The sequence below is a fragment of the Myotis yumanensis genome, unplaced genomic scaffold (genome assembly GCF_028538775.1).
Source record: "Myotis yumanensis isolate MYYU_CA2020_CCGP unplaced genomic scaffold, mMyoYum1.0.hap1 SCAF_8, whole genome shotgun sequence".
NCBI lineage: Eukaryota > Metazoa > Chordata > Mammalia > Chiroptera > Vespertilionidae > Myotis > Myotis yumanensis.
In genome coordinates, this window is record NW_027223759.1 from 15,780,171 (window position 1) to 15,807,305 (window position 27,135).

The window sequence follows — 27,135 nt, forward strand, 5'->3', positions numbered from 1 at the left end:
TAGTCCTAATAAAATTTTATTGAGAACCAGTAAGTCAAATCCTTTACAGAACATAGAAATACATATGATCCCAGCTCTTCCCAATAAATGGCAATATAACACTGGGGGGGGGGGGGGGGGGGGAGGGGTCCCTGAATATCCCAAACACTTAGTTTTATACCTATGGGGAGAAACAGTTCTACAGCTTAGTAGTATAGAAATGGGGTGCTTTGACCTATTTAGGGGAAGCAGAAGTGGAATTTAGTATAAGTAAAAAGGACTACAGAAGAGTTCTAGTAGCCAAAGGAATAGATGAACAAATGTCTACTTTTCACATGTTGTATTTCAAAGTCAGCTAGTAGAAAGCAGGGCATCACAAGACTAGACACAAATTAGCCTGAGGACATAGGAGCAAAGGATCTCCATCCATTCAGTTACATAAGAAAGTAGTAACAAGGAGAGAAAAGAGTCTTCGATCCATTTTTACCCAACGCTCTACCTACCATGAAGGCTTTTGATGCCAAATAATTGGAACTGACATCAGAGATGAAAAGGGAGCCAAATGACTCTAAGGATTAGAGACAGACAACCTGGAGGAGACCAAAGCCCAACGGTATTGATGAAGATAGTTATGATAATGTTAGCATTTTTTCCATGATGAAAAGTTAACTACTGCAATTTTCATCACTACAGGAACAAACATAGGCAGGACAAATGAACACTGTGCAGCAAGCTCTTAAGGTTTTACCACCTAGTCTTTTCATGGAGACGAGACACACTAATGAGTTTTCTGGGAGGCAAGTTTTGGGGAGGTTTTTTTTTTTTCACCAAAAAGAAAAATATATGAGGGAAAAGTTATACAACAGAAACACAACTGAAATGATGCCTCTTCCTTTTAAAACTAAGAAAGCTAATGTAAAAGTTTCTTTCAGTTTCTATCATGGTCTTAGTTTATAGCCTTTGCCTAAGTTAAAATCCTATCAACTTTCTCAGCTCTTATGCATAAAAATTAAAAAGGACACAAATCCTGCCAGTTTTGTAAGTCCTAAAAAGAAAAAAAAGGGTACATGAATTGTGTTTATATTGATGAATTTGATAATGGATGACAGTAGCCAGATTGTAATTCAAGTATTAATAAGAACCTTATTCAAAATATTATTTTTCCTGCCTTGAAGTCTTCCTGGGGTTTAAATTGACTAAGATGTTTGGAGAAGCACTGTGATCAAGTCTCTGGCTAAGAGAAATTATGTTTTATTGTTATTCCTTTAGTAACTATAATTGCTAAAAGTACAGGCACAGTAGAGTAAGATATTTAACTAAACCAAGTGGGTTTTATTCCTTCCAGTTAGACACCCAGCCAAGGCAAATTAGCTTTCCTGTGGATGCTGACACCACCGCTAAAACGTTCCTGGGAAGGCAGAGCTTGCACATGGCTCTCAGCAGCACTTGAGAAACCCAAGAGGCACAAGGTTGTCCCCGAATAGCACAAGTCACAGAGGACAAGCGAATCCTAGGACTTGAGTAGTGGGCTGTTTTCTAGATCCTATTGTCAGTAGCCTTTAAAACAGGGGTGGGGAACGTCTGGCCCACATATGGCCCGCGATATCATTTGGTCTGGCCCTGCCAAGGCATTAGGGGTGAGTTAATTAAATGCTTGACCAAATATAGCAGGCTAATTTTTAGGATGATAATTCTGTTTGGTCTGCAAATGGTGTTATAAATATCCAAATGGCCCTTGGCAGAAAAAAGGTTCTCCACCCCTGTTTAAAGGCTTAGACAATTTCCAATAATATTAGCTATTTTGGTGCTTTGTGGAAAACAATAGGGGACTGCAGGAACCAACACACTCAGTGGGGTTTTGGCTCAAACTTCCAATAAAAAATAGTATGTTTTTATGACTGAGAGAGCTGTGAGATAGGCACATTTAAAACTTTTAGACCTTGTTTTTTTAAAGCTGCAAATGTTCTAAAATTAGTCAAAACATAGAATAAGACAAGCTTGAAAAAGGCAGCAATGGAAGGAGGAGTAGAAGCTGATGAGTCAAAACATTTGTACAGACTTGAAGCACCAGGGATTCTGCATCTACTATATAAATACCCTATTCTGAGGGCTCAGAAATTGATGAATGTAAAGCCTAACATATGCAAAGAGGCAGGATCCATTTGTTCTAAGCATGATCACTGGATTTATAGCAAAAGCTTAGTGTTTTGTTTTTTTCAAGCTAATGGCTATACACACAGCACCCCTCCCTCCTTTTAAATAGAATTAGAATGCTTTACTACTTAGTGAAAAGACCTACATCCAGATAGATTGCTAGGAAGGGAAACGTGGCTCGCATCAAACAGCCAGCATGAAAGCAAAGTCACTGCCAAGCAAGTGAAACAAGTCAAAGTTTAGAAGGTCAGTGGGAAAGGGTGGACTCAAGTCCTCAGCTACAACATAGTCACAGCCTGAACACTGGTTTCCTGATCTTATACTAATTCTAGAGAACAAACAAATTTAAATAAATAGTTACAAACCGCACTAGCTTACTTTAGAAAACAACACACAATAAACTCTTATTGTTAGCTTATCTAGAACTAACCTTCAAAGCATTTTCACGACTAGAGCCTGGATGCTTTCCTAACAAAAAGGGGCAAATGTCAGAGTATGCTGATCTCTAGTTTAAATTAACATTGTGAATTTAAAAAATGGCATTTAGGTCGCTAGAGCAGTTTTTAACTCCTGCAATTTTTAACTCCTGCAATTTTTGTCTGGAAGCACAGAGTTATATTTTTGTTCCCTTTCATAATCAGCCCCTAGAGAAAAGCAAAGTCATAAAACTGTCCTGTTGGAGAAAAAATACTAAAGAGCAGAGGTAGAGGGCAATGTCCAACAATAATCATATATTTATCTGTTATCTACATTCAGTTTCTTTTAACCATTTTCAGAACAGTAACAGACAATTATATTCATAAGCTTAAATAAGAGCAAGACTTCCTCCGTTATAAAATATATATACATATATGCCCTCAAAATATTATACATATCACCCAGCTTCTTTTTTGGAAGAAAGTGAAGTTAAAGTTAAAGGATTTTTTAAAATCCTTTAAAATAAAAGGATATTTTAAAATAAAAATAAATGATAAAAAAAGGAAGTGAACTAAAGACAAATTCTGGGAAAAAAATCAACTAAACCAAGTACACAGTTTGACTGTTTCATTGAAAAGCACTGCCAGCATTTCGCTCAGGTCTGATATACAGGAAGAGTCATGCATGAGTTGCAGGGCAGGCTGTCCTTTTATAGCTCAAATGCAGGAAACCGGGCTTTCGAGGGCACGAGGAGGTCAGCCAGGAAATATATTGTCCCGGCCATTCCTGAAGGGAGAGAAAGAGAAAAGTTAATATACCACCGACTCCATTTTAGAGAGTAGCTTCATTTTGCAGCAACATTACGATATTAATGGCAATGATTTAAATGAAGTAGGCATCTGTCTATATTTACATTCCTTGCAGTTCAATATTAGAGGAGGTCACCAGTGAGGTGTCCAGGGGAAGACAGGAGGGAGAGTGGAGCCAGACAAGTTCAAGGCACAGCCCTGCCATTTGTTGTGTGAGCACTGAGGGTCACCTATCTGTCTTCACATCTGTGACGTGAGGATAATGTCTGTATGTTTTCGCTGAGATTTATGACGGCATCTGCATAATGCCTAGCACGTGCCTGGCTCCATAATGGTAGTCATCACTATGACAATTGGTATGAGGTCTGTGCTAGTCCACGTGCTCACTGATTTTTAATACTGAGCTGTTGTACTAGGAAATAAGGAAGTAGTTTAATAAATGATTGTAAAATTAACTTGTTGACAAAACTCTGATTTAAATACATTAACTAGCAAGCAGAGCAGTGGACGCTGACATTATAAGGCAAACAGTCACGTGGGAAAATACCTTCAAAGAGGGAGAAGGGGGTGTCCGGTGTTCTGCATCCATGATCTCCATAATCTAAGCACCATTCAGCAAACTGAAAATGAGACCAAGTTAAATTACTGCTGTGATTTCTTCCAGACACCCCCACAAGTTGATAGACATTGCCCATAAGAATTATCCTAAAAAGTAAAAAACTATCTTTAAGGCAGAGAAAAGGAGTTAATGCAGAGAAATGCATGGCCTGAAAGAGTGTGAAACATGAAGGGAATTTAATAAGCTACCTGAGCCCTACATCTCCAAGGTTAGCATAGAAGAAACGAAGGAATGACACCACCTACATCTTTCTTTTTCTCTCAGAAATGCTGCTGAATAGAATTATGTCCTTTTAAAAGAAAGATAATTCCACTGAATGGTTTTGAAGGTTTTTCTTAAATAATTGTGTGTCCCACTGATATGGTTTAACAAATGAATGAATTGAATCCGATTAACTAGAACCCTTTCTACAGCCTCTGGGAGAGGTGCTTTCCGTTTGGGGCTCTGCCTCCTACCTTACAGGCCCGGTACAGGTACTTGGGATCCTGCGTGACGTTGTACAGTGCCAGGAAGGAATAGGCATTCCCCGCAGTGCCATGGCACAGCCCATACCCCTTCTTCAGCAACCCATGCTGCCAGATCACATCCGCACATTGATAGGCATCGTTGAGATACTGTTCCTCTTTGAATACCTGCAGAGTCAGGGACACCGTTTTATTTTAAAGGATAGGAAAGAAAATTCTATTGGTGTTCCTCCTCGACAGGAAAGAAGGGGAGATGGAGGAAGGAGGGAGGGAAGTGGCTTGGCAAGAAAGGATAAAGGATTTAGCTGTACAGAGACGTGGTACATCAGTGGGGACAAATTACAAAACTGCTAGCTTTAAAAAAAATAACGGGTCATGACTTTGTTTGCATGGTCTAAGTTTTAAGTGTGTGCGTGTGTGCGTGTGTGTGTGTGTTTATGTGTTATTGGTGAAGTAACATTATTTTACTTGAAACTTGCTGTTATCATTACTCACTTCCCAAAGAATACATGCTACCTTCTTTGGTAACAATGATGCCCTTGATTAAAAGGAAGTTTCTTCACATACTAAAGGAGAAACTGTGTATATGAAGCTGATTATAAAAACTGATTTGGCTATAAAACACTGCACTTTGTCAGAAAAATAAAGATACACCTTTACAATCTTTTGTGGACTCCTATATTAATCGAAGACTTGAGGAATATTCTGATTAGACATTTTAATCATCTCATTGCAAACTAAGTGATCTTAAACATAAAGGCAGTTTTAAAAGATTTCCCAAGTTTCTAAAAGTAAAATTTGATATACTAAAAGCTTACTTAGATTATGAGATGCCAGTCTGTAGATTTGTAATTTATAATGTTTTCAATGTTCATGGATGCATGCTATAGTTTAGATCCTAAGTTCACTCTATTGCATGGCTGAATACTATTCCACTGTAGGCAGATACCATATTTTGTCTATCCATTCATCTGCTGATGGATACTTGGAATTATTTCTACCTTTTGGCTGTTGTGAATAATGCTGCTGTGGAACACTGACGTACAAGTGTGTTTGGATCCTTGATTTTAAATACCTAGGAGTGGAATTGCTGGATCATATGTTAAGTCTAACTTTAATTTTTTGAGGAACTGCCAACTGTTTTCTCCAGCAGTTGCACCATTTTCCATTCCCACCAGCAGTGTGTGAGGCGGATTCATTCTATTTTTTCATCGAGTTCCTGGGGACTCATCATGGCTCTGCAACTGAGGCTATCCTCTTGGCTACTCTAGTTGTGAGGGAAGCAGACTCCTGCTCTGTGAAATAATGCCTGCTCTGGTGCAGACAGACACTGTGAGAATGAGTTATAATCCATTTAGCAACAGTGAGCTTAGGTCTAACAAGTGATTTATCTATTGATCCTTTAAGGATTATGCATAAAACTAATTTTAAATTTTAGAATTTTATATTTTCCAATTTATTTCTAGAAGGAGAAAATTCACAGTACCTTATAGGCCTGGAGGAGCATGTAGATGACCCCAGGGGCACCGTGACACCAGTGGACCAGCAGATCCCGAGTGTCGCCCACACAAGGAGGGTAATTGCCGGAAGGGAACTTCAGCTGGCAGACATAGTTTACACTAGGCTTGACCAAGCTGTGTAGCATGGCAGGGCTCACTTGAAGGCAGGGCTAGGAGTGAGAAAGGGAATTATTAGTTCTGCTGAAGCAAACAGATCTTCCTGAGCCTCAGGAATGAGTTTTAAACCATAAAGAAAACATGACCAGAAGGAACTGGAAATCATTAAGAAATTCTGGATTCCACCCAATTATTTTGCCTACTGGAACAAATTAAACTAGGCTATCAGTTAACTCTTTGGCCTTATGTCCACATTATTTTTCAATTTTTGTTATCTTACATACATGTAAATAACTTTCCTAAAGTCAATGCTTGAGAGAGTGAGTGTAAGAGAAGTTTGAACTCCTTCAGCATACATTAAAACCCAGAAAGAGATCCACAAAGAACAACTTTCATTATTACATTTAGATGTTTCCAATGGGAAAGGGTACGAACAAGGTAGGAGGCCTGGAATCTAGATTCCAAACTGCTGTGTGACTCTAGACCAAGCCGTTCTGCAGAGCATTTGGGACTGATACTTACGCAGGGTCAATTTGATACAACAATGTACAGATTTACAGGACACATTGAAATAGAGCATATGAGTCTCCATTTTTGATATAATTTTTAGTTTCTCTTTTTGACTCAAAGCACTGCTCACTTCTTTAAATTATAAATTCAAAGTGTTGTCTTTGCCAGGTAGGGGTTAATTTGTGGGGCTGAGGAGGGCAGTGGCGTGAAGCACAGAAAGGAGGCTGTGGTGGCAGGGAATTAGGCCACACAGAGGACAAGGCTTTCAGACACTGGACCTGCACTGAGTTCCTTAGAGCACATGTAGATTTCACTTTATCCAAAGAATATTGTTCAAATTCAATTTAAAATGCTAGTGTAGAATAAATGGATTCTCCTCAAATTTGCAGGAATTATCCAAAATGGCCAACACATATATTGCTTTATGCTGATACATAGGCACCTCCGGGAATGAACTTTTACAGGATTAAAAATGAAATCATTTAATATAGCTAACAATCTGCCAATGGAAAACTCAGTAGCTGGGTTTCCAGATTTCTTACTACAGAGCAAAGGAGGTAGAGGGTAAGATGCTCCTGATGATCTACTTCCATGAAAGGTCATGTGGCTGTTCAGTCACTGACACGTGTGACTCAACTCACCTCGAAACTTCAGAAGACATGAACTCTCCTTTCCTGAAAACTTTTAAGAGTTATATTTGCTTTCAGAAATAGAGCAATAATGAGGGGATTTAAGTCTATAAAAAGTCAGAAAATAAAGGAATTTAAGTCTAAACTGTCAAAATCCCTAATTATAAAACTCTTAATTGAGAAGTGTAGAATAAATACAATAGTTGGTCTCCTATTGCCTCTAACCCTCAAAGTGTGACTTTGCATTTAAAAGCAATAATAACCTTGTGTTTTCCAGCATCATTGTCATTGTTTAGTTATGGGGCGAAGCCAGGTCTGACATTGATTTTGTATTATTATAGCCAGCTACTCAACCAGTTAGTAGTATGTATGTCTAAGCACTCATGTTGAACATATTAATGAAACACTTTTCTTTATGCCACATTGTACTTTGGGAAGGTGAGGGGGACACCTTTGCTACCATTAAAAATCAATTTTCTTTAGCCATAAATTCTTATTCACAAGTGCCAATTTCTCCTTAAAGAGAGTTAAATAAGCCCCCAGAAATGATTCTCCCATGAGCAGTCCCCTTCTGACCTCCCCCCTCCGATTTTGCTGGCTGCAGTAAATTCTATTTGTCCTTAGTCTATTTGACTTTGGCTGATGTCCCACAACAGTATTTGATCTAAATAAAGAACGGTTAAGCATAGCCTATTCAGCTAGTTCCCGGGTAGGTTATACAAAATCCATTGGAAAGGCTCCTTAGCTTTGCTTTCTAAATGAGCCTTAGGCAACATGTCCTCATTTGTTTTCTACTGATTTTGGTCTTACTTCTGGAATTTGTTTCAATGGGTTGTGCCTTACAATGTGAAATAACAATAAGTATAGGTCAAAACACTTTAGTCTAGACAAGTGGACCTAGGCAAGTATGGTTATCCACAAATCAAACATCATCTCAAGGCACAGCGCCTTTTATGTTTATCCACTTGAAATGCCCCTTTGCAAATATTAATCTTGTTGTTCAGGCCAGGTAATTACAAGGAGGGTGATGCAGGAGTCGACAGAATGAAAAATGGAGCTGGAGCACCAGTCTTCTGACCTTGACAGTCAAGTCAGGAAGCACCTGTTAAAGTGTCACCACCATCCCCTCTCACCTGCATCAGGAAGTAGTAAATCCCTGCCAGGCCATGAGCAGCCCCCACATAATACTCTTGGTACCACTCATACATCAGTGGAGTCTTTGCTGTGAAGTTTCTCTTTCTAGCTAGGTTTTCTCCAGATGTTAAGACTGTTTCACAAACCTACATAGAAAAAAACAACCAAAATAATGAGAATTAAAGTAAAAACCCTGCTGGTGGAGGTCAGAACCTGTTTGAATAGCTTAGATTCTGGGAAACATGGCGAATTAGACACCAACTTAGGCCATGGAAGGGCAGTTAACTCAGCACTCAGAGAGCAGGTGTGACTATATTCTGTCGGGTAGGGGAGGGTATGGAAGATCTTGAACTCTTTTCCCGACAGCTTACAAGGATGCACTTGTCAAAGGAATGCATAACTCCTCCGGCACCAAAGGGGTTACTTGCACCGGAAGCTGAAACCTGCCCTTGTCTTCTTGGAAAGGGCCTCTAACTCTCACATGGCCGGAAGTCTTACTGAGTCACTCTCCCCAGCGTTTCCAATAGAACTCAGCATGTAGCTATTGTTTTTTTTTTTTATCATGCCCAACTTCCAGAGGTCAAGATACACCTTCCAGCTATTTGGGAAGTGCTAACTGGAGGAATAAAGCCAATAGTTTAGGTAGGCGTAAGTTTAAAAAAACTCCAAAAAGCACAAAACATGGTACCTGCTGAATGTGGCGTTGAGGAATCTTTTCTACTCCAAAGTTCCTGTTCACAAAGAGAAGAGCGTAGATGTAGCCCACTCGTCCATAGAGCATTTCATTTGGAGCGTGGGGATCAACCTTATTTAGGTGAATTAGCCTGGGAAGAAAAATACATGCTTGAGATAATTTGAAAGGAATTAGGTAGTGGTATATACCAAAAATGGTACCTATAAAAAACACACATGAATATAATATTTATTATATTAAAAATTTTTTAAATATAGTTATAATTAATATGTATGTTATTTTACATGAATATTAGTGGGCTGGGCCAGAGCACCAACGATAGTCAGGATTCACAGATTAACCCGTAACTAAAATTCTTTTCTTTAGTTCACAATGGAACTGTCGAACAAGATACTCAAAGAAGGAAATGATACAGGAGTAGGGCTGAGGCCACCTGGAGCCTCCCTCGCTCCTCAATGGAGGCCTGCCCTGAGACTAGCAGCTGGGGTCAGAGAGGCTAAGACTGCTGGCTGTTAGGGAATTTTGCCTGGAGAAAGAACTAAGCCAACACTCAAAGGGCCTTCTCTTTCTGTAAAATGAAATGTACAAGTGAAGGAAAAAATCATTGTCTGTCCCCTCCCAACGCCTCCCACCACTTCCACAGGCCTGTGGTCTGACAAGGGGAACACACAATTTAAAGTGAAGAAGACATGTTTTTATAACCAGAATGAGATGATTTTAGTGACTAAAAGGGGACAACAGTTATGAAACAGACTGAGAAAAAGTTATGAAAGGGTCCTGAAGTGAACTTATTCCCCAGCAAGAAAGAGGGGTTTGAAAAGTATGGCTGCTTGCAGTTACTGACAAAGTTAAACGTTTCCATATTATATTTCAACAAATGGACGTATTTCAATCAAACTGTTCAAATATGCAAATTATGGCTCATGCACTTTTTTTCTTCTATAAATACAGGCATTAAACTCACAGTGGAACGAACAGTGGTTATCTTAGGTACAGAGACACAGTGGCAAGAGATTGCTTTTGATTTTCTTGTAATACCTTGACTCTGTTTTTTCCCAATGTCAACATGATCATCTGGAAGGTAGAATTATGGGCTATTTTGTTTCCTACTTCAGTATCATACACACACACTCCTAATATTTAAAGAATTTAAAAACATTTAATAAAAATTCTTTTTTAAAAATGTCTAACTGGCAGCTTAGTAACATTGAGACCTTAAGAAAATAAAATCTGTTTACTAGATATGAATTCACCTGTTGTAGTAAACAGAATAAATGTGTCAGAGTCTTGATAAGAATTTATTGTCAAGTTTTATGTAACTGTATCAAATTGTATAGAGTTTGGATATAAGAAAGCACTTTTGATTTACTTTTGCAAAGAAGATTAAAAATCTATTCAAAAAGAGAAATTACCATGAATTTTTAATCAATCACTACACTGTGGAAGTTACTCAGAATTAATTATTAATTAATTATTAATTATTGCATTAACTCCAATGATGTTTTCATCTAAATAAAATATGTTTGAACCACTATATTAGAAAACAGTTTTATTTGCCATCATTATGACCTGCATTACCACTAGGTGGCAATATGTAATTAGCATTCCAATTATTTTGCAGCCAAACTTTTTTGCATTTGGGAAGTTTAAAGTAGGTAGCAAATACCTTCACAAATCTTTTAAAATAAAGTATTGCTCAGAGTATCTCCTTAAAACAATACTTTACAGTTTAGGGTAATAAAGTAAGTATTCCATTCTTTTCTGGATTTGAATTCACATCATTAAAATTCATTAGTGTGTCTGAACATTATTAAAGGTAGGACTTTTATAGTAAACAGAATAAATGTGTCAGAATCTTGATAAGAATTTATTATCAAAGTTGCCAGGAGTTAGGGAGGAGGAAAGAGGAATGAATAGGCAGAGCACAGAGGATTTTTAGGGCAGTGAAACTACTCTGATACTATAATGATGGAAACATGTCATACATTTGTCCAACCCATAGAATGTACAACACCAAGAGTGAACTGTAATGTAAACTGTGGACTTCAGAGACTATGATGTGTCAGTGTGGGCTCATCGATAATAACAAGTGCACCACTCTGATGGGGAATGTTGATAATGGGGGAGGCTGTGCAGTGTGGGGGACAGGTGGCATATGGGGAATCTATTTACCTTTCTCTCAATTTTGCTGTGAATTTAAAACTACTCTAAAAAGTAAAGTCTATTAAACAACTCAACCAAACAATAAAACCTTCGCTGGAAATGTAACTCTCTGTACGTCAGCATGCTCAGTGGGAAGCTACCATGCATGCAGAGTTGCATGGCAGTCAGATTTCTTAGCAGAATTCTGAAAGAGTGTTCATTAAACTCTAATAAGGCAAAAATTGTAATTTATTAGTACAAAAGTTTAGTAATTCTTCATAATTCACCACCTTCAGTGGACTGCCCTGACTTATATTAAAAATAAAAGGCTGGATTTGCATATCATTTGTCCTTAAAAAAAAGCAGTTTTGCATCAGTTTGTATATCCTTAGGGGCCTTTCTCAACCCACCACAGGAAGTGAACTGCATTTTTTCAAAGTATTGATCTTGGATAGCACCTTGGGTTAGTAATCATATAAGTAGGCTTTTGATCATTATTGTTACTGAAACTGATGTTTGACCTGGATTGTGTCAGTGTTATTACATCTTGCAATAAAATAGGGATAATGGTTGTTCCTTAACCATAACATAAGAAAAATGTCAGAATTGATCAAATGATAGTACTAAGATTTGTTGCTGAGAGGAAAGTAAATTCACTAAAACACGTAGAATTAATGCATAATAACAGGTAGCTAAAAATCCGTTAAGAGAACCATGATTACCGGGTGATGCAATCTTCTGCCTGTTTCTCACTGCTCATCTTGTGATACACCACAGCGGCCACAGCCAGCGGGCCTGCATCCCCACAAAGGAAGGTGATGGAACGCTTGGACAAGCAGTTCAGACTTTGCTTTACATAGCTATGTGCCATCTGGAGGTAGGCAGGGTCCCCGAACACATCATAGAGATGTAAGTAAAGCACAGCAATACCTGAAAAGCAAAAGGAAAACCATGTAAACATGAGGAAAGGGCAGCTGGCTGTATTATTTTGGTGTGCTGCCTCCTCAGCAGTGTTGATTTTGACAAGCTGTAATAAATATGTAAACTATCCGGTTGTTCAGATGACCTTAGTTCTAGACTCAGCTTTATTACCAAGCAGCTCTTAGAATAGACACAGGCAAACACTTCATTGTTCTAAGTTTCCTCATCATTATAACTCTAAATTATAGGAACTCTAAGACTCTCTAAGAACTCTAAATCTAAGTTTATTATTAATCTTTGTTGCACTCTAGCTATTGTATTAATGTATTCTTCATGGTTAAATGATAGGTTATGAAAACTATGGTTCCAAATAAAGAGTCACTTATTTATTTAACAAATAATAATTTACTTAATAATAAACAAGAAATGTTTGTTCATGTGAGCTAAAGAAATCCAAAGATTAGGAAATGATCATGAGAAGGTGGTAGAGTAACCAAATTCCCTACCCCAGTATCATTCCAGGCAGGGATTACAAGAAAATTAAGTTATTTGAGAGATGAATTCAATTCCTCTGTATTTATTTTCTCTCTGTTGAGAACCCAGCTTCTTTAGGAACTATATTGTAAAAGTTGCCAATGACTTTAGGTTTGGGCCTTAATTGGCTTCCTATCCTACTCTTGAAGCCCTGTATGTAATTGAGCTGTTGTCTGTATGTCCTATTCCAAATACCTGTCACAGCAGAGACAGCCTCCCTCTGAAGACTCCTGGTCTCAGGGCAGACTCAAAGATGTGGCACAGGGAGCCTGCCTTCAGCATTTCCAGAAACTCATTTTTCTCCTTAAAGTACATTTTCCATCTCATTTACCATTTTTAAAAGATAGAGAGCCTCTGTTTAAATCTAAATTAATAGAGCCAATCTCTTCACAAATTTCAATGCAGTAAAAATGCAGTCTGCAAAATTACTTTTCACTGTACTGAGGACAATTTTAAATTTAGGTAGTTTTCTCATTTTGCATGGGTAATCTCCAAAGCTTTGTGCTACAGACAATTCAATTTCACATGTATATTAAGACCAAATTTTCATTTCCTGCCAAAGTTAATAACGTTGTCTGCTCTTTCAAAGTGGCTTGGCATTAGTAATTCCACAAGCTGAGATGATCAGATGTACCAATGCTTAAGGTTTATAGATGTAAGTGTGCAAGACCCCATATGTGGGTAAGAAAAGAAATCTCCTTTTCACAAATGATCAATGTCAAGAGCTTCTTCTAGAATTAGGTTCTTAATGGGCTTCATCTCATCCACACCAGGCATCAGCAGGCAATCTGTTTAAATTGTTACCCTTTCATTTTGCCCTCCTATTCCCATCGCTGCCTGAACTCTCTTAATTAAGTTATGTAAGCACCAAAGCCAGATAATGACATGACTGAGATCTGAGAAAATAAAAAGTGATTAAATACAAGCCCAATGATTGCTTTCCTTTGCAGACCTTTCTCTCATTATCAACAATTCCTCTTGGCCTAAGTATTTAACAAACAAAGCCCATGAAGTTTTGCAATTGTAAGGTTCAATGTATTTCTCATGAAAAGAGAGTAATCACTTCTCAAGTCTCACAATATTTCATTTAAATAAAATATTTTGTTTTTTTCTTTCTGATCAACAGAGCCAGCCTCTGGGATTTCAGGTTCTATTTCTCTCCTTCTCATTCTGGGCATCAGTGTCCGCTTATTTTGATTAGGCAATCTCATCCAGGTTGCAATTTATGGTGTCTACCTTCATTGTCACAAAGCACCTGAGGATGAAAAGGGTTTCAAGTGAGGGGTGCTGTGGCCAATTAGAAAAATGTCTGGAACAAGCTTATTATATTCAGTCTAGGTCAAAAAAATTAGATAAAATGCCTAAGTCAAAGACAATGCCTCATCAGTATTTTATACCCCAGATGCCCTAATTTAATCCTGGTCATGTAGCTAAGTTGGTTAGAGCATCATCTTGATAAGCCAACTTTGTGGGTTGATGCTGGTCAGGGCACATACAAGAAACAACCAATGAGTGCATAAATAAGTGGAACAACAAATCAATGTTTCTCTCTCTCAAATCAATCAATACATTTTAAAAAATTAAAACAAATAGAAAAAATGGAGGAACTACCTGTGGCCAAATGTCTTAAATCTGATTCTTAACAATTTTCCAACCACTGAAAATATTCATGTAGGAAAAACTCATCCAGTCCTTCTATATACTCACAGCCCTGGAATCAGCGTAGGCTTTAAAAGACTCTTTTCTAATGTAATTTATCAAAATAAATACAGTATGTTCTTTATGGAAGAAATTAAATACTAGTAGTAATGCCTGGCTTAATATACATATGCAGTCTCATGCCCCACTCTATTCCTGCCTCCCAGAGGCAATCACTTTCAATAATATTAGTCATTTCCTCTAGTATCTGCCTCCATATTTCTAATAATAATATGCTTATGTGCTATCGCATCATTTCTCTTTATCAAACATTTTGACTCACAATCCATTTTGGAAGATGAGACTACGATAGAGACTGCTAAATGGTCCCCCAAAATGTACCTCCCTTTTCCTTCAACAATAACGGCCTGGATTTTAGCTAGGCACAGGGCTGTCCATAACAGTCTTCTTTGCAGCTGACCAAGTGAGACATAGTGGGAGTAATGGGGATAATTTCAGAAAATGTTCTTGAATGGAGGGACTTGCCATTTCTTTCCTCCTGACTGGAATGCACTTTGTACGGTGTAGCTAAAGCAGCCATGTTAGATCATGAAGTAGCAGCTCTGTGATGAGGATGGTAAAGCACCAATATCAAAGAAGCTCAAATCCTGAAGGACTGTGAAGCTGTCCTGGATTGCCTTTATACAAAAGAAAGAAATTCTGTCGTGTTAAAGCCACTGTTCCTTTAGGTGTATCCCCACATGCTGGTAAGCCTAATGCTGAAGGATACAGCTCTTTTTGAAGCTGGAGAGTGAGGCAGAAGGTAAATCACACCGTCTGTCTAGAAGGTAAAATCAATGGAACCTGATGGGGAATGCCTGAGAGGGAGCTATCCAAGCAGAGAGGCCAAGCAGGCAGCTGGATACATGAGTTTGGAGTTCAGGAATGAGAGGTTGGACAAATGTCCTCCAAACCTGTGGCAAATGTGTTAACCCAAGTGGCCAACGATTCCCTGATGCATTTCAGGAGCAGCTGGAGTACAAGACTCATTAATCCAATGCAGTGGGAATTGTGTTTGATTGAAAAACAAAAAGCAACACTATGCTTCTCACCTCCTTTGTGGTCTTGAGAGGCCAGAAGAAACCCAGACATTTATTATTTTGGTCTTAGGTTCCTGGAGCCCGTTTGGTTGCTCAGAACTGTGGTGTCCAACATGCTCACCTTCACAGAAACTTAATTAAAAGTAAACAATATTTAAAATTCTTTGTTTCAGTCACACTAACGCATTTCAAATGCTTGGAAGCCCTGTGGCTAGTGGCTGCCCTGTGTACAGCAAAGTCACCTTTCCATCCCCACAGAAAGGTCTAAGCACAGCACTGCACTGAACAGAGGGGAGATATTATTCTGCATGAGAAGTTCAGGAAGCCTGGCACTGCCTCACAGTTCCTCCTAGAAACCTCTTCTCTTGGAAATGTTGACAACTACTTGAAAGAAAACAATATATACAGTGAAGACCAAATAAAATTTTGCGCTAATAGAAATCTATTCTGGATTTCAGTATGGAAATGAACTAGATTTTTCTCTCCTGTTTCCTTCTGTAGCTACTACTCTGGGAAGGGAGGGTAAACTGCTTAGGGATACTTCTAAATCTGCAATTTCCTTACTCAGCTATTTACCCCGTAGGACTATAAATATAGCCAGCTGTTGAGAAGTAATTAATACTAAGTCTGAATTTCTCAGGGATCATTAGTTCCATTCATCTTGACCAATCAAGACCTGGTACTCTCAAACGTATATGGAGATGATAAAAAAACACACAACTCCACAGATGTAAACACTTCTCTGTGATTGGCATTTCAGAGATTACTCCTTGATGTTATTCATTTCCATTTCTTCAACAAAATTATAGTTGTCATACCCAGTCGCTGTAGTTACTGTGCATAGTGCTCTGTATGTGGACACTGCTGGCTGTTCAAATATTTCAGTACTACTTTTAATACAGGCAATCTGGGAGGATACTAGTTGGGAGTCCACAGCCTTAACTTAATATTGCTCCCAAGAAAGGAGTGGAAGAGAAATTAAAGAGGGTAAGTGAGCACTCTGAAGATGTGTCTTCTTTTCTCCTGAACCTATTTGCAGAGCTGACTGTCCAATAAGAAGAGAGGTTAAAAAAAAAAGAAGCCTTGGCCGGTGTGGCTCAGTTGGTTGAATGTAGTCCCAGGCACCTAGAATTTGTGGGTTTGAATCCCGGTCAGTGGGAAAGCAGGATGCAGCTGATAGATGTTTCTCTCTCTCTCCCTTCCTTTCTCTCTAAAATCAATTAAAAAAAATAAAAAAAGAAGTCATGTTTTCCTCCTCCTCTCAGTGCCCTGCAATGTACTGTTTCATAACTGTAAAATTAGGAAGCACTCCTAGTCTTTTATTCAGACTGCTGTAAGTGATAAATCCCTCAGCACAGTACTCATGAAGAACTGGAGCTCAGGGACCTGGCTGGGTAGGTTAGCTGGTTAGAGTGTTGCTCTGATGCGTGTGCTAAGGTTGCAGGGAAAGAGATGTGATTAACCAATATAAGAACTGCACTGAATTCCCATCCTCTGCCCATTCCACCTAGTTTTAAGGTACTGTTTTTAGTTTGCATAAGTGGTAGCAAGAATCGTAATGGCAGAGCACTCTCCATCCATCCATCTATCCATCCACCCATTCACCCATCCATTCAACATGTATTTATTAAGCACCAACTATGGACCTAGCCCATTGTGTTAAGTGCTGAAGTAACTGGAATGAAAATGACAAGACACAGCCCTAGTCTCTTTGGTCTGTAAAAATCTAATTGCTTAGATATGTCTTCATTTTTTCCTTCCTGCCATTTCTTCTAGTCAATCTACAAACACTCATCCTGCTCTCTGTGCCTCACCCTAGCACACTGGTGGTATCCTACCCTTACAGTCGTTTCAGCCTGTGTCTTCGCAATTTAAGATAACATCAACACCAAATAAAGTGCAGGCAGAAAGAAAGCAGGCGGCACTCTTGGTGCACTTATCTATCCAGAGGACACTGTGAAGGGCTCTAAGAAATCCAGTGTAAATCCAAACCCTGGATCCCTTCGTGTTCTACCAGCTCCTGCTGGGACACATAGGGGCTCATGAAGGTGAAGGACACTTGTTCAGGGCTCAAATTACACACTGAAATGCTGGCTCTGATGTAGAGCTACTTAATAAGGAGATCAAATTGCACAGAAAAGACACCTGGCCAGAGTGATTCCTTTAAAATAAGTGCTATCGGCAGAAACTAAGACCACATGCTAAAGCTGTAGCTCAAAGGCTGTACATTTGGCAGATCAGAGGAACAGCATCATGAAATACTTTAATGACTTACATTTAGAGCGCAAGTTAATATTACTCCTGGGATTATGCCGCATATCCTCTTATTTAAAATGCTATCTAATACTTGAAAAGAGAAACTATATGCCGATCTTAGCCTCATTAACACTGTGAGTTGGTTACAGAAAATTCGGTCATGTCTTTTAGAACTAAAGCCTCTAGAGTCCTGTGTGCATTTTTTCCCCTCAAAGTGTGAGTTGATTATCATTCCCCATAGGAATCATCACAGTTAAGAGAGAGAAAAAATGAAATTAAATGAAGGCTAGCACTTTCCCTTATTCTCTCTTAAAGACACTAGTGAGATCAGCTATCCCTTGGGTTTACTTAACCTTTTTACCATGTTACCTGAAAGGAAAGAAATCTTTTATACTAAATGTTTATTTCTAACACAAGAATACTTCATCTACTCATTTAATCCTCTGTAATAACAATTTCTCACCAGTGTTTTGTGCTTTCCATTTTATAAGGAACTTTAAAGCCTTTGCCCCTTAGAACCTATAATCAAGCTGGAACAAAACCCAGAGCAGCCTTATGCAGGGGTGATGCTCTGTAGTGATTCCCCACAGATCCCTGGACACCACCTAGGACCACTCCGTAGCTGGCCATCAGGCTTGACCTGCAGGGGCCTCCTTGCCTGCTAGTTTTCTGCACTGTCTGTTATGTGCACAGATACATAGAATAGCTCTTGATGGGGCACCTAGAGAATCCAAATGCTTCCCTTGCTTCCAAAACTAGGAGCATGTACTATAAAGAACTCTTGATAATCTACCAGAAAAGGAGTAAGGCTAAAAATGAACAAAATGTTATTGCTGGCATATGTCATATATCAATATCATGATGCATTACACTTCAATGTACTCATTTTATAAAGGAGGCTTTTGGTGATAAGAACTGAAGCTGTTTATTGCAAGTTTGATTTCAGACTTGGGCGATATTTCACGTAAGATCCCCAGTAAGCCTTTTCAAATACAAGCAATTATGAGGAAAAGCTTCTGTTTTGGCCCAGTTAGTTTTCCATCCTGAAACCATGCTAATATGTTAATTCAGGATTAGGGAGGAAAACACCGTCTATAGAACCACAATGGAGATCTCATTTTTCCAGCTGCAAATGCCCATAATTCTTCCAGGGTTTACTTTATGTCTGATCCCTAATAACTTTCTCTTACAGACTTTTAAATAGTAAGTACTCTTGCCTGTTTAACAAGCCATTTCCAAATTCCTTTCTTTCCAAATTCCTTTCATGTTTTATTAGGGCTTATGTTTTTTTGTAACACTTAAAACCGACTAGTCATTAGCCATTTCTAAAAAGTTTGTACACATGAGTATCATTGTGTTGTGATTGCTTAAATTACTTCACCTGAGAGCTTATGTACAGCTCTTCACTTCACTTATAAAATGCTGTAAACTCAAGTGTAAAAGTGGAGTAAACACACACACACACACACACACACACTCATTTTCATTCTCTCTACAGACATCTCTCTTGGTAAAGAGCAGGAGCTCTAAAGCCAGGCTTGCTGGGCTGAATCCTAACTTTGTCACTTACTAGCTTTGTAACCATGAACAGCTTTGCAATCTCGCTCTAATTCACCTTTCTCATCTGTGAAATGGGGCTATGAATAGTATCCACGCCATGGAGTTCTGCTGAGACTTAAGTTAGTTAATTAATGCAAAGCACTTAGATGGTGCCTGGCCTGTAACGTTAGTTATTGGCATACACGTACACAGTCTCCGGCTTGTGTCATTCAAATGTCAATCCTAGTAACATTTCATTAACAAGAATCGTATTTTAATCTTTACTCTTGTCCTTCAACATTCAAATGATCACAAAACTGCATGTTGAAGATCCTCATTCCTTTGGGAACCTAAATTTATTCATTATATTTTATTATTAAAGTACTGAATTCTTGTTTTTGAATATTAATATACAGTAATCATTTTCTAATGCTCAACCACTGCATTGTACTTGTCCTGTTTTGTAAATCCTCATAATTTAAAATGAATAGTAGTGTTTATTAATGAGATTAACTACCAATTATGGCATACAGACAACACAGCAGATACTGAGTAAATGACAACTGTTATAACTTCCATTTTGAAGCAATACTTTCATTTTATTCTCATCTTAACATTCCTGTGTTAAGCTTCTAAAATCCACAAAAATCATAAAACAAATCTGTAAAAGGGAGGAGGGCTCATGCATTCCTCTTATTTTATAAGATACTAGAGGCCCGGTGCACGAAATTCGTGCATTCGGGCAGGGGGAGGGGTCCCTCAGTCTGGCCTGGGCCCTCTCACAGTCCGGGAGCCCTTGGGGGATGTCTGACTGCCGTGAGGCAAGCCTGGCTCCTGGCTGAGCAGTGCTCCCCCTGTGGGAGTGCACTGACCACCAGGGGGCAGCTCCTGCGTCAAGCATCTGGTTGTTCCACCTTTTGGTTGATTTGCATATTAGCCTTTTATTATACAGGATGACCTTCAATGTCCCTGAAAGATTATATATATGGTATATAAGTAACTGGGAAATGGTGAGTCATGGAACTGTGCTTTCTTCAAGATTATAAAACAGTCTTTCTGTTTCTCCACATTAGTAGACTAATTGCAGTTCTTCAACTTTCCTGTGTTGGTTTCTCTCCCTTACCTTTTTGACATCTATGTGCCATTCCTTTCCAAATTTTCTCCAACCTCTCAATGATGGGTAAATCCATGAATGCAAACCAAGCAGCAAAGACTATATGGAAGGATTAGTCCACGGAATCTATGCTTTACCCTGTGTTCTGTATGGCTCCCTGTTACATGCAATTTTTATGAAAGTGCTTCTGGACATGTTTTACTTCCTGTAGATAAATTCTCCTTACCTCCACTTCACACAGTATTGTGGGACTCTTACCACTGAAATTTCATCTCCAAATTAACTATGTAATGCTGAACATCAATTTTTCTCTTCACAAGTTCAGCAGCCATCTACTTTTGTGGCAGGCCTGAATTTCATGAATATGCACATCCTTTCCTAAGTGCAGAGCACTGTGAAGAATCCACAAGATACCAAGGCCAGGCTGGGAGCACAGCGGTCACTCATATGCAGATGAGTCTGACTGCTCTGGAAAGGTAATGCTTTGGCTCCCTCTTGCAATGCTTACACCAGCTCACAGTCAGCACTTCATACCTGTCCAGCCAGTGTAAGCGGTGCCATCCCGATGGTCTGCTGACTTCAGGCCTCTCTCCATTTGCTGCAGAAGCTCTCGAATCTTATTGGTCAAGCGCTGTGAGAACTCAGGAGTCAGCTGTAGACATGAAGAGGAAAACAAACATCACAATAAATGGGCCACTTGACTTCTTGCACTGTAGCTATCAAAAATAGGAGGGTACTTTATTTCCACTTAGGCCACATTTTTTCTGCCTGGGAGAACTGGACAATTACAGCAGGTCATCATTCAATGTTATTTCATTGGAACATTGATAAGGAAAAAAAGTCGATTCCTGCCAGGTCCACAGTCTGTGTGGTTTGCATGTTCTCCCCACGTCTGTGTGAGTTTTCTCTGGAAACTCCTGTTTCCTCCCACATCCCAAAGATGTGCATGTGAGGGAAGTGGCATCTACATCATCCCTGGGTGTGTGTGTGTGTGTGTGTGTGTGTGTGTGTATGTGTGCATCCGCGCTGCCTTGGATGGAAGGGCATCCTGTCCAGGTGGGTTCCTGCTCTGCTCCCTGAGCTGCCAGGATAGGCTCCCCCCGAACCCCGACCTTGAACCTGACTAAGTGGGTTGAAGAAGAATTATCAGACTTTTTATTAATGTATATCTAGCTCACAATTATTTCAGTGTTTAATATTAGAAGTGGTTTGGGTCTTTATTTAGAAGTTTGGTGATGTTTTTGTGACCAGAAATATGCTGTTGCAACTTAACCCTTGTTTATATCACTGAGCCCTCTGATGAAATTGGTTTCCTTATATATTGGTTTGCTTAAAGTCACAGTTAGGACTTACTATGTTTTATTCTTAAATAACAACAACAACGAAGAAAAAAAACTTGAAAGTACTACTCAAGGCAGGAAATATAGTTGACCCTTGAACACACAAGTTTGAACTGTGCAGGTCCACCTTTAAGTGGTTATTTTTCACTTGACTGTGTTGTTCAAGGGGCAACTCCGAGGTTGGGAATCAAGTATGTGGAGGGCCGACTGTAGTTACACTCTGATTTCTGACTGCTTGGGAGGTCGTGTCACTAACCCCCTGCACTACTCAAGAGTGAACTGTATTCTTGTTGTAACTTCAGTGTTTTACATAAAGGTTTTAATTAAATACTGAAATAGACCAAAGATAAACTGGCTCACAGTCATTTCCATCTAGTAGAAATTGTCTATTAGTGAAACTAATATTTTTATTATAATAAACATCATTTTATTAAATTAACCACAAATCAGAAGATGTTTGCTGTTTCCAAGCCATTGGATTTTTAGTATTTAAGCTGCACCAATGTTAATTCCCTAAAGAAATTGGTTTTGTATTCTAAAAATGAGGATAAACATTTATAAAAATCCATTTATAAAAATAAACATCTTTTAACAGTTCACAGTCTATAATAAGTAATAATTTGCAGGTGGACTGAAGCTCACTAAGGCTGGGGCTTTGGGGTTAGTGACATCCATATGAAGACCCACAGATGCTGGGCAAACTGTGAGACCCACAGGATCATTATTTATTTGTCCTAAAGGCAACGGAAAAGTATTTCAAAAGTTCTGTATACACTGAGTCATGAAGTATCTTAAAAGGTCACTTTAATGGGTCCCTCAATAATTTTAGGATTCTGATTCCCAGACTTGTATTTCACAAAGCAGTCAAATTTCCAAACAATGTTGGGGAACATTACAAGGGTATGTTTTATTTCATCATGTAAGAGTTATAAAAACAAACCTAACTGCTACCTGTTGGCATCATAATCTCATTTTCTAAAAAGGACATCTTGACACTGAAAAAAGAAGGCAATATTAATAAGATATTAAGTTTTGCTTCTGAAGATCATCTATGATAAGGCAAATCAGACTATCGACCACCTCTGGATTATTTATTCTGAAGCACCTGGATGATTCCTTATTTCACACTCTGAAAAAACCATTGTTTGAAGGACATACTCCCATTATTTAACAATTTCTGCCAAGAGGTTAAGATTTCAATAAGTCTTGAAAACACATTTAGTAAGATAAAATATATTTCAATATTAACATAAAAGATCTATAAACCTCAACTAGATAGAAGAGCACGTCTACATGAGAACATGTCATCTTCTGTTCATAGATCATGGGTAATTGATCATCTTGCTTGGCCTTACTTTAAAGGACCAAGAATAACGAGAATGCCTCAGGAAGGGAAGTTACTTTCTATTTGGCACATAACTGCTCTTAATAAAGGTGACCTGCCTGAGAATACCGATTACTTGGGGCAGACCACAAAATTATGCAAACTCTAGCAATATTTGAAAAGCCCCTCCCCCCATTTTTCTGATAGATGCCAGAAGACAGAGCAGTTCCTTATTAACATGTGCATGTTAACAAAATAAGGAGAACAGATCTCCAGGATCTCATCTTTGGTGTTCAATGTTAAACACTTTTAGAACTTATATGCTAGCTTCTTTTAGGGATTTGTCCAAAATCCAAGTGTTACATAATAAATTACATTGGTATTTTTGGACCTGAGTTTAAATTTATTAATGTATTTTCTCTCCCTTAGAAATAAGGGAGGAAAAGCACATAATTTATAAGTAGCCTAAATAGTGAGTTGCATGTTCCTGAAGGCTGTGTCATTAGGATATTTCCTTAAGTGTTCTCTTTGCCAAGTTGTCATGAAACAGCATGTCTTCCTCCAACAAGACGAGACAAATACTTCAGCTTCAGGATCTGCAGAGCTAGGCAGAATGCAGGTCCAAATGGCCAAAAGGACGCCATCTACCTCAAGATAATTATAAGCAGCTTTGTTTCGGCAGCTCAGTTTTGGTCTTAAAAGAATCAGATTGCCCTAGCCAGTTTGGCTCAATGGATAGAACGTTGGCTTGCGGACTGAAGGGTCCCAGGTTCAATTTCCACATGACCGGGTTTCAGGCTTGATCCCCAGTGGGATGTGTGTAGGAGGCAGCCAATCAATGATTCTCTCTCATCATTGATGTTTCTATCTCTCTCCCTCTTCCTTCCTCTCTGAAATCAATAAAAATATATTTTAAAAAAATCAGATTGACTCTAGCTCCATATACACTTTGATACCCTTCTGTCCTACACCTCCTGTCCATCTCTGACCTCCCTCTTCCCAGCATGACTGGCCCAGGTTTACCTATACGAATGAGTGCTTTAAGGAATAAATCAACAGAACCACATAGAGTTAACTTGACAGCTATCAAAAATCTAAGGCCATTATACCACATGTGAAATGCTCTCACATGACTGAGGTTAGAAGAAAGAAATTGGTAAAATTATATATATATATATATATATATATATATATATATATATACACACACACACATACACATAGTGTGTGTGTGCGCGCGCACTTATCCGATCTAACTCACTCTTAGGATTTCTCAACTAGGTATTCTTTTTTTAAAAAAAATATATTTTATTGATTTTTTACAGAGAGGAAGGGAGAGGGATAGAGAGTTAGAAACATGGATCAGCTGCCTCCTGCACACCCCCTACTGGGGATGTGCCCGCAACCAGAATGGAACCCGGGACCCTTCAGTCCGCCCGACGCTCTATCCACTGAGCCAAACCGGTCAGGGCTCAACTAGGTGTTCTCAAAGGGAACTCCATTCTCTCTTAACAGTTATGTTTCCCCCAAAAGAGAAATCCCAGGCCTCCGGTAACTCATATGCAGGTCCTCTTCTGCACAGTAGTTTGTGAGCTGCAAACCAATTTAATTTACTGGCACTTTTCGGCTGTGGGGAACGTCCTACAAAGAGTGGGAATGGTGCAAAGGATGTCAGGCCCGTGTCCCAGATCCGTCCTAGGACTTTCAGTGTGAAGATGCCTTTACCACACCCTCCAGTCTACTTCGGGGAACAGGGCGCACGTGAAATGCCGCCAGGATGTTCACCTCCCTTTAAAACGCACACAGAAAGGATCAAACGTGCAAAAGAACACGGTAGGCTGCATGTCCGCCTATTTTTGGAATGTAAGATATTGATGACTGAGGTTATTTCCATCATATGAACGATTCCGTATTAGATAGTCCACAGGGGAGGGCTCAAACCGTGTATTTTAGCATGCACTTTATCTATTTGAGATAGATTTTATGTCGTCATCACCGCTTTCTACAAGTTGTTTGTTTTTAAAGGGATGCGCCTGCCTTGCGGGCAAAGCTGGGGGTTGGAGGAGGGGATGCAGGCGGCGGCGCCTCCGACTCACCCGCCCTTCGGGATCGAAGTAGCCTTCGGCCAGGGACTTGTTATAGTCGGCGTAGGGGTTCGGGAAGGCCCTCTGCGCCATGGCGCCGGCGGCGAGCCTGCAGAACAGGGGAGAGAGAGACCCCGGCGTGAGGGCGGGGCGGGGGCCCGGGGGCGCGGCCGGCGGCCGGGGTCCCGGCCTCCCTCCCGGGCCGGGCCCTGCGCCCCCGCCCCGTCTCGGCGGCCCGAGGGGACGCTGGCCCCACGGCGGCCCGGCCGTCAGGGCGCGGCACCTCCGCGCAAAGGCCGCCAGGGCCCCGGACCCACCACGATGCAGGGGACCCGTCGTGCACCCCACGCTCCCGCGACCACGATTTGAAGTAACTGCCCCGCCGCGTCCAGCAGCCCAGCCCCGCCCCGGCCTCTCACCCCGCGGCCTGCGGACCGTAACAGAAACGGCGCTGTCCCCCGCACTTCCTCCCAGAGGGACCAATCAGAGCCGTCGTCACTCGGGAGGCCCGCCCCCTTCTCGCTGTCAGTTCTTTAAAGAGACAGGAGTGTGATGTCTAAAGGATGGGAAGGGATCGTTTAATGTCTGGGGAGCTGGAGTGGGGACATCGTTTAATATAACGTGCACATGGGCCCAATATTTCCTACCCCCGTTCTCTGTTGACTTTCTTTTTTTTAACCTTTATGAAAACTAATTCAAATCCAAATATTTCATAAGAAATTAAAAAAAGAAATCTGGAGATGAAAAAAGACCGCATTGAGAAGTAAACATTCATAGTCCTACTACTAGGACTAAAATTGGAGAGAATAATGCCTCTCCAGAGACTTTCCAAACTTTTCTTTCTTTACTTTTCTTTTCTTTTTCTTTTTTTTTTTTTTTTAAAGCAAAAAGGAAACAGAACAAACAAAAAACCGCCATCACAACTATCCACATAAAGGACAAAAACCAAGGTATTTTGAAGGGCCAAAACGTCAACAGCACCCAGGAGGCATGTGAGTGCCCTGGGGACAAGGTAATCGACACAACCTCAGGGAAATACATGAAAACTGTAGTCTAATCCTTAAATTGGACTATAATACTGTATACTCAAGCCCCTTAAAAAAAAAAAAGGAAAGAAAAGAAAGTTCAACAGAGCAGGACATCCACCACATTCAACTTCGATGTTTAATAGTCTCCATTCTCTGAAAAATCATCCTTTCGTTTAAACTTCCGTCTCACCTGGCATGTATTAGGCCCATTCTGCAGCTCAGAGAATTGTGGGGTTCGGTTTAAAAGTCAGGAGGCTTCACTGTCTGTTCCTCTTTCTCTGCTGCTGTTTCGGGGAGGCCCTAGCCCAACCCCCAGTTGCTGAAGCTCAGTCTTCCCAACCCCCCACCGCGCACAAGCTTGTCCCTCTGTGGCTGCCATCCCGCAGTCTGCGTCTGACACCCCCAACTCCACCCCCGCCCCCCGTTTAGTTTGTTCTTTCTAACTGTCCTGGGACCCTTATCTGCTTCACCAAGTTCACGACTATTCAGTAGAGGCCCCCAGTGAATCTTAAATTGGATTCTTGTCCTATTGGAACAGATGGGTGTGTGGAGGAGCCACTGATGAGAGAGCAAAGGAAGAGGAGTGAGAGGCATCTGAGCAATTGCCTTTCCTTATTAAAGGCTTACTGTCCGTTGATTCCATTCACAGTCTTTTCAGGAGCAATTGGAATCTGTGATATTTAAGTGGATGAATGATACCTTCTACAGGGGGAGGGAGGCTCACACACAGTAGACTGCGCTTGAGCGGAAATGAAAGAGTGGAAGGGGCTGATGGAAGAGTGAGATAGGACCGAAGAGAGGAGCATTTGGTCGAGTGCAGGGCGGCCCCTCCCGCAGCCTTCAGAATGGGCAACTCAGAGAGATGGCATGGGGTTCCCAACCTCAGCTCTGCTTCTTTGTCGGGGGAGGTGGGCCTGGCCCATGTGGCAAGCGCAGCCCTGTCCTGGCCCCTATCCAGCAGATGCCAGGAGCACCCCTCTCCCGGGTGGTAACAAACTGCCAACAGCAAATGTCCCCTGGTTGTGAACCACCTGAGACGGTGTAACCAGGAGAGTTTAATGAGATCTGACAGTTTTACTAGCATTTCCCA

The 27,135-nt window shown here is 40.1% G+C and overlaps 1 protein-coding gene across 2 annotated transcripts; it reads right to left on the minus strand.

Moving 5' to 3' along the window:
- LANCL1 (LanC like glutathione S-transferase 1) lies at positions 1-25,485 on the minus strand. 2 transcript variants are annotated; one of them, XM_070422054.1, is made up of 10 exons: positions 25,437-25,485; positions 25,030-25,126; positions 20,804-20,921; positions 11,890-12,097; positions 9,020-9,155; positions 8,331-8,477; positions 5,929-6,111; positions 4,434-4,610; positions 3,907-3,979; positions 1-3,336 (listed from the first exon to the last, which is right to left on the minus strand). In XM_070422054.1, exons 2-10 carry the CDS (start codon positions 25,108-25,110, stop codon positions 3,260-3,262), a joined length of 1,200 nt encoding a protein of 399 aa, XP_070278155.1. In that variant the 5' UTR covers positions 25,111-25,126; positions 25,437-25,485; the 3' UTR covers positions 1-3,259. The 2 variants fall into 2 exon arrangements, with proteins under 2 accessions (XP_070278155.1, XP_070278154.1); XM_070422053.1 differs by lacking the exon at positions 25,437-25,485 and adding an exon at positions 25,335-25,415.
- Between the last annotated feature and the right edge of the window lie 1,650 nt (positions 25,486-27,135).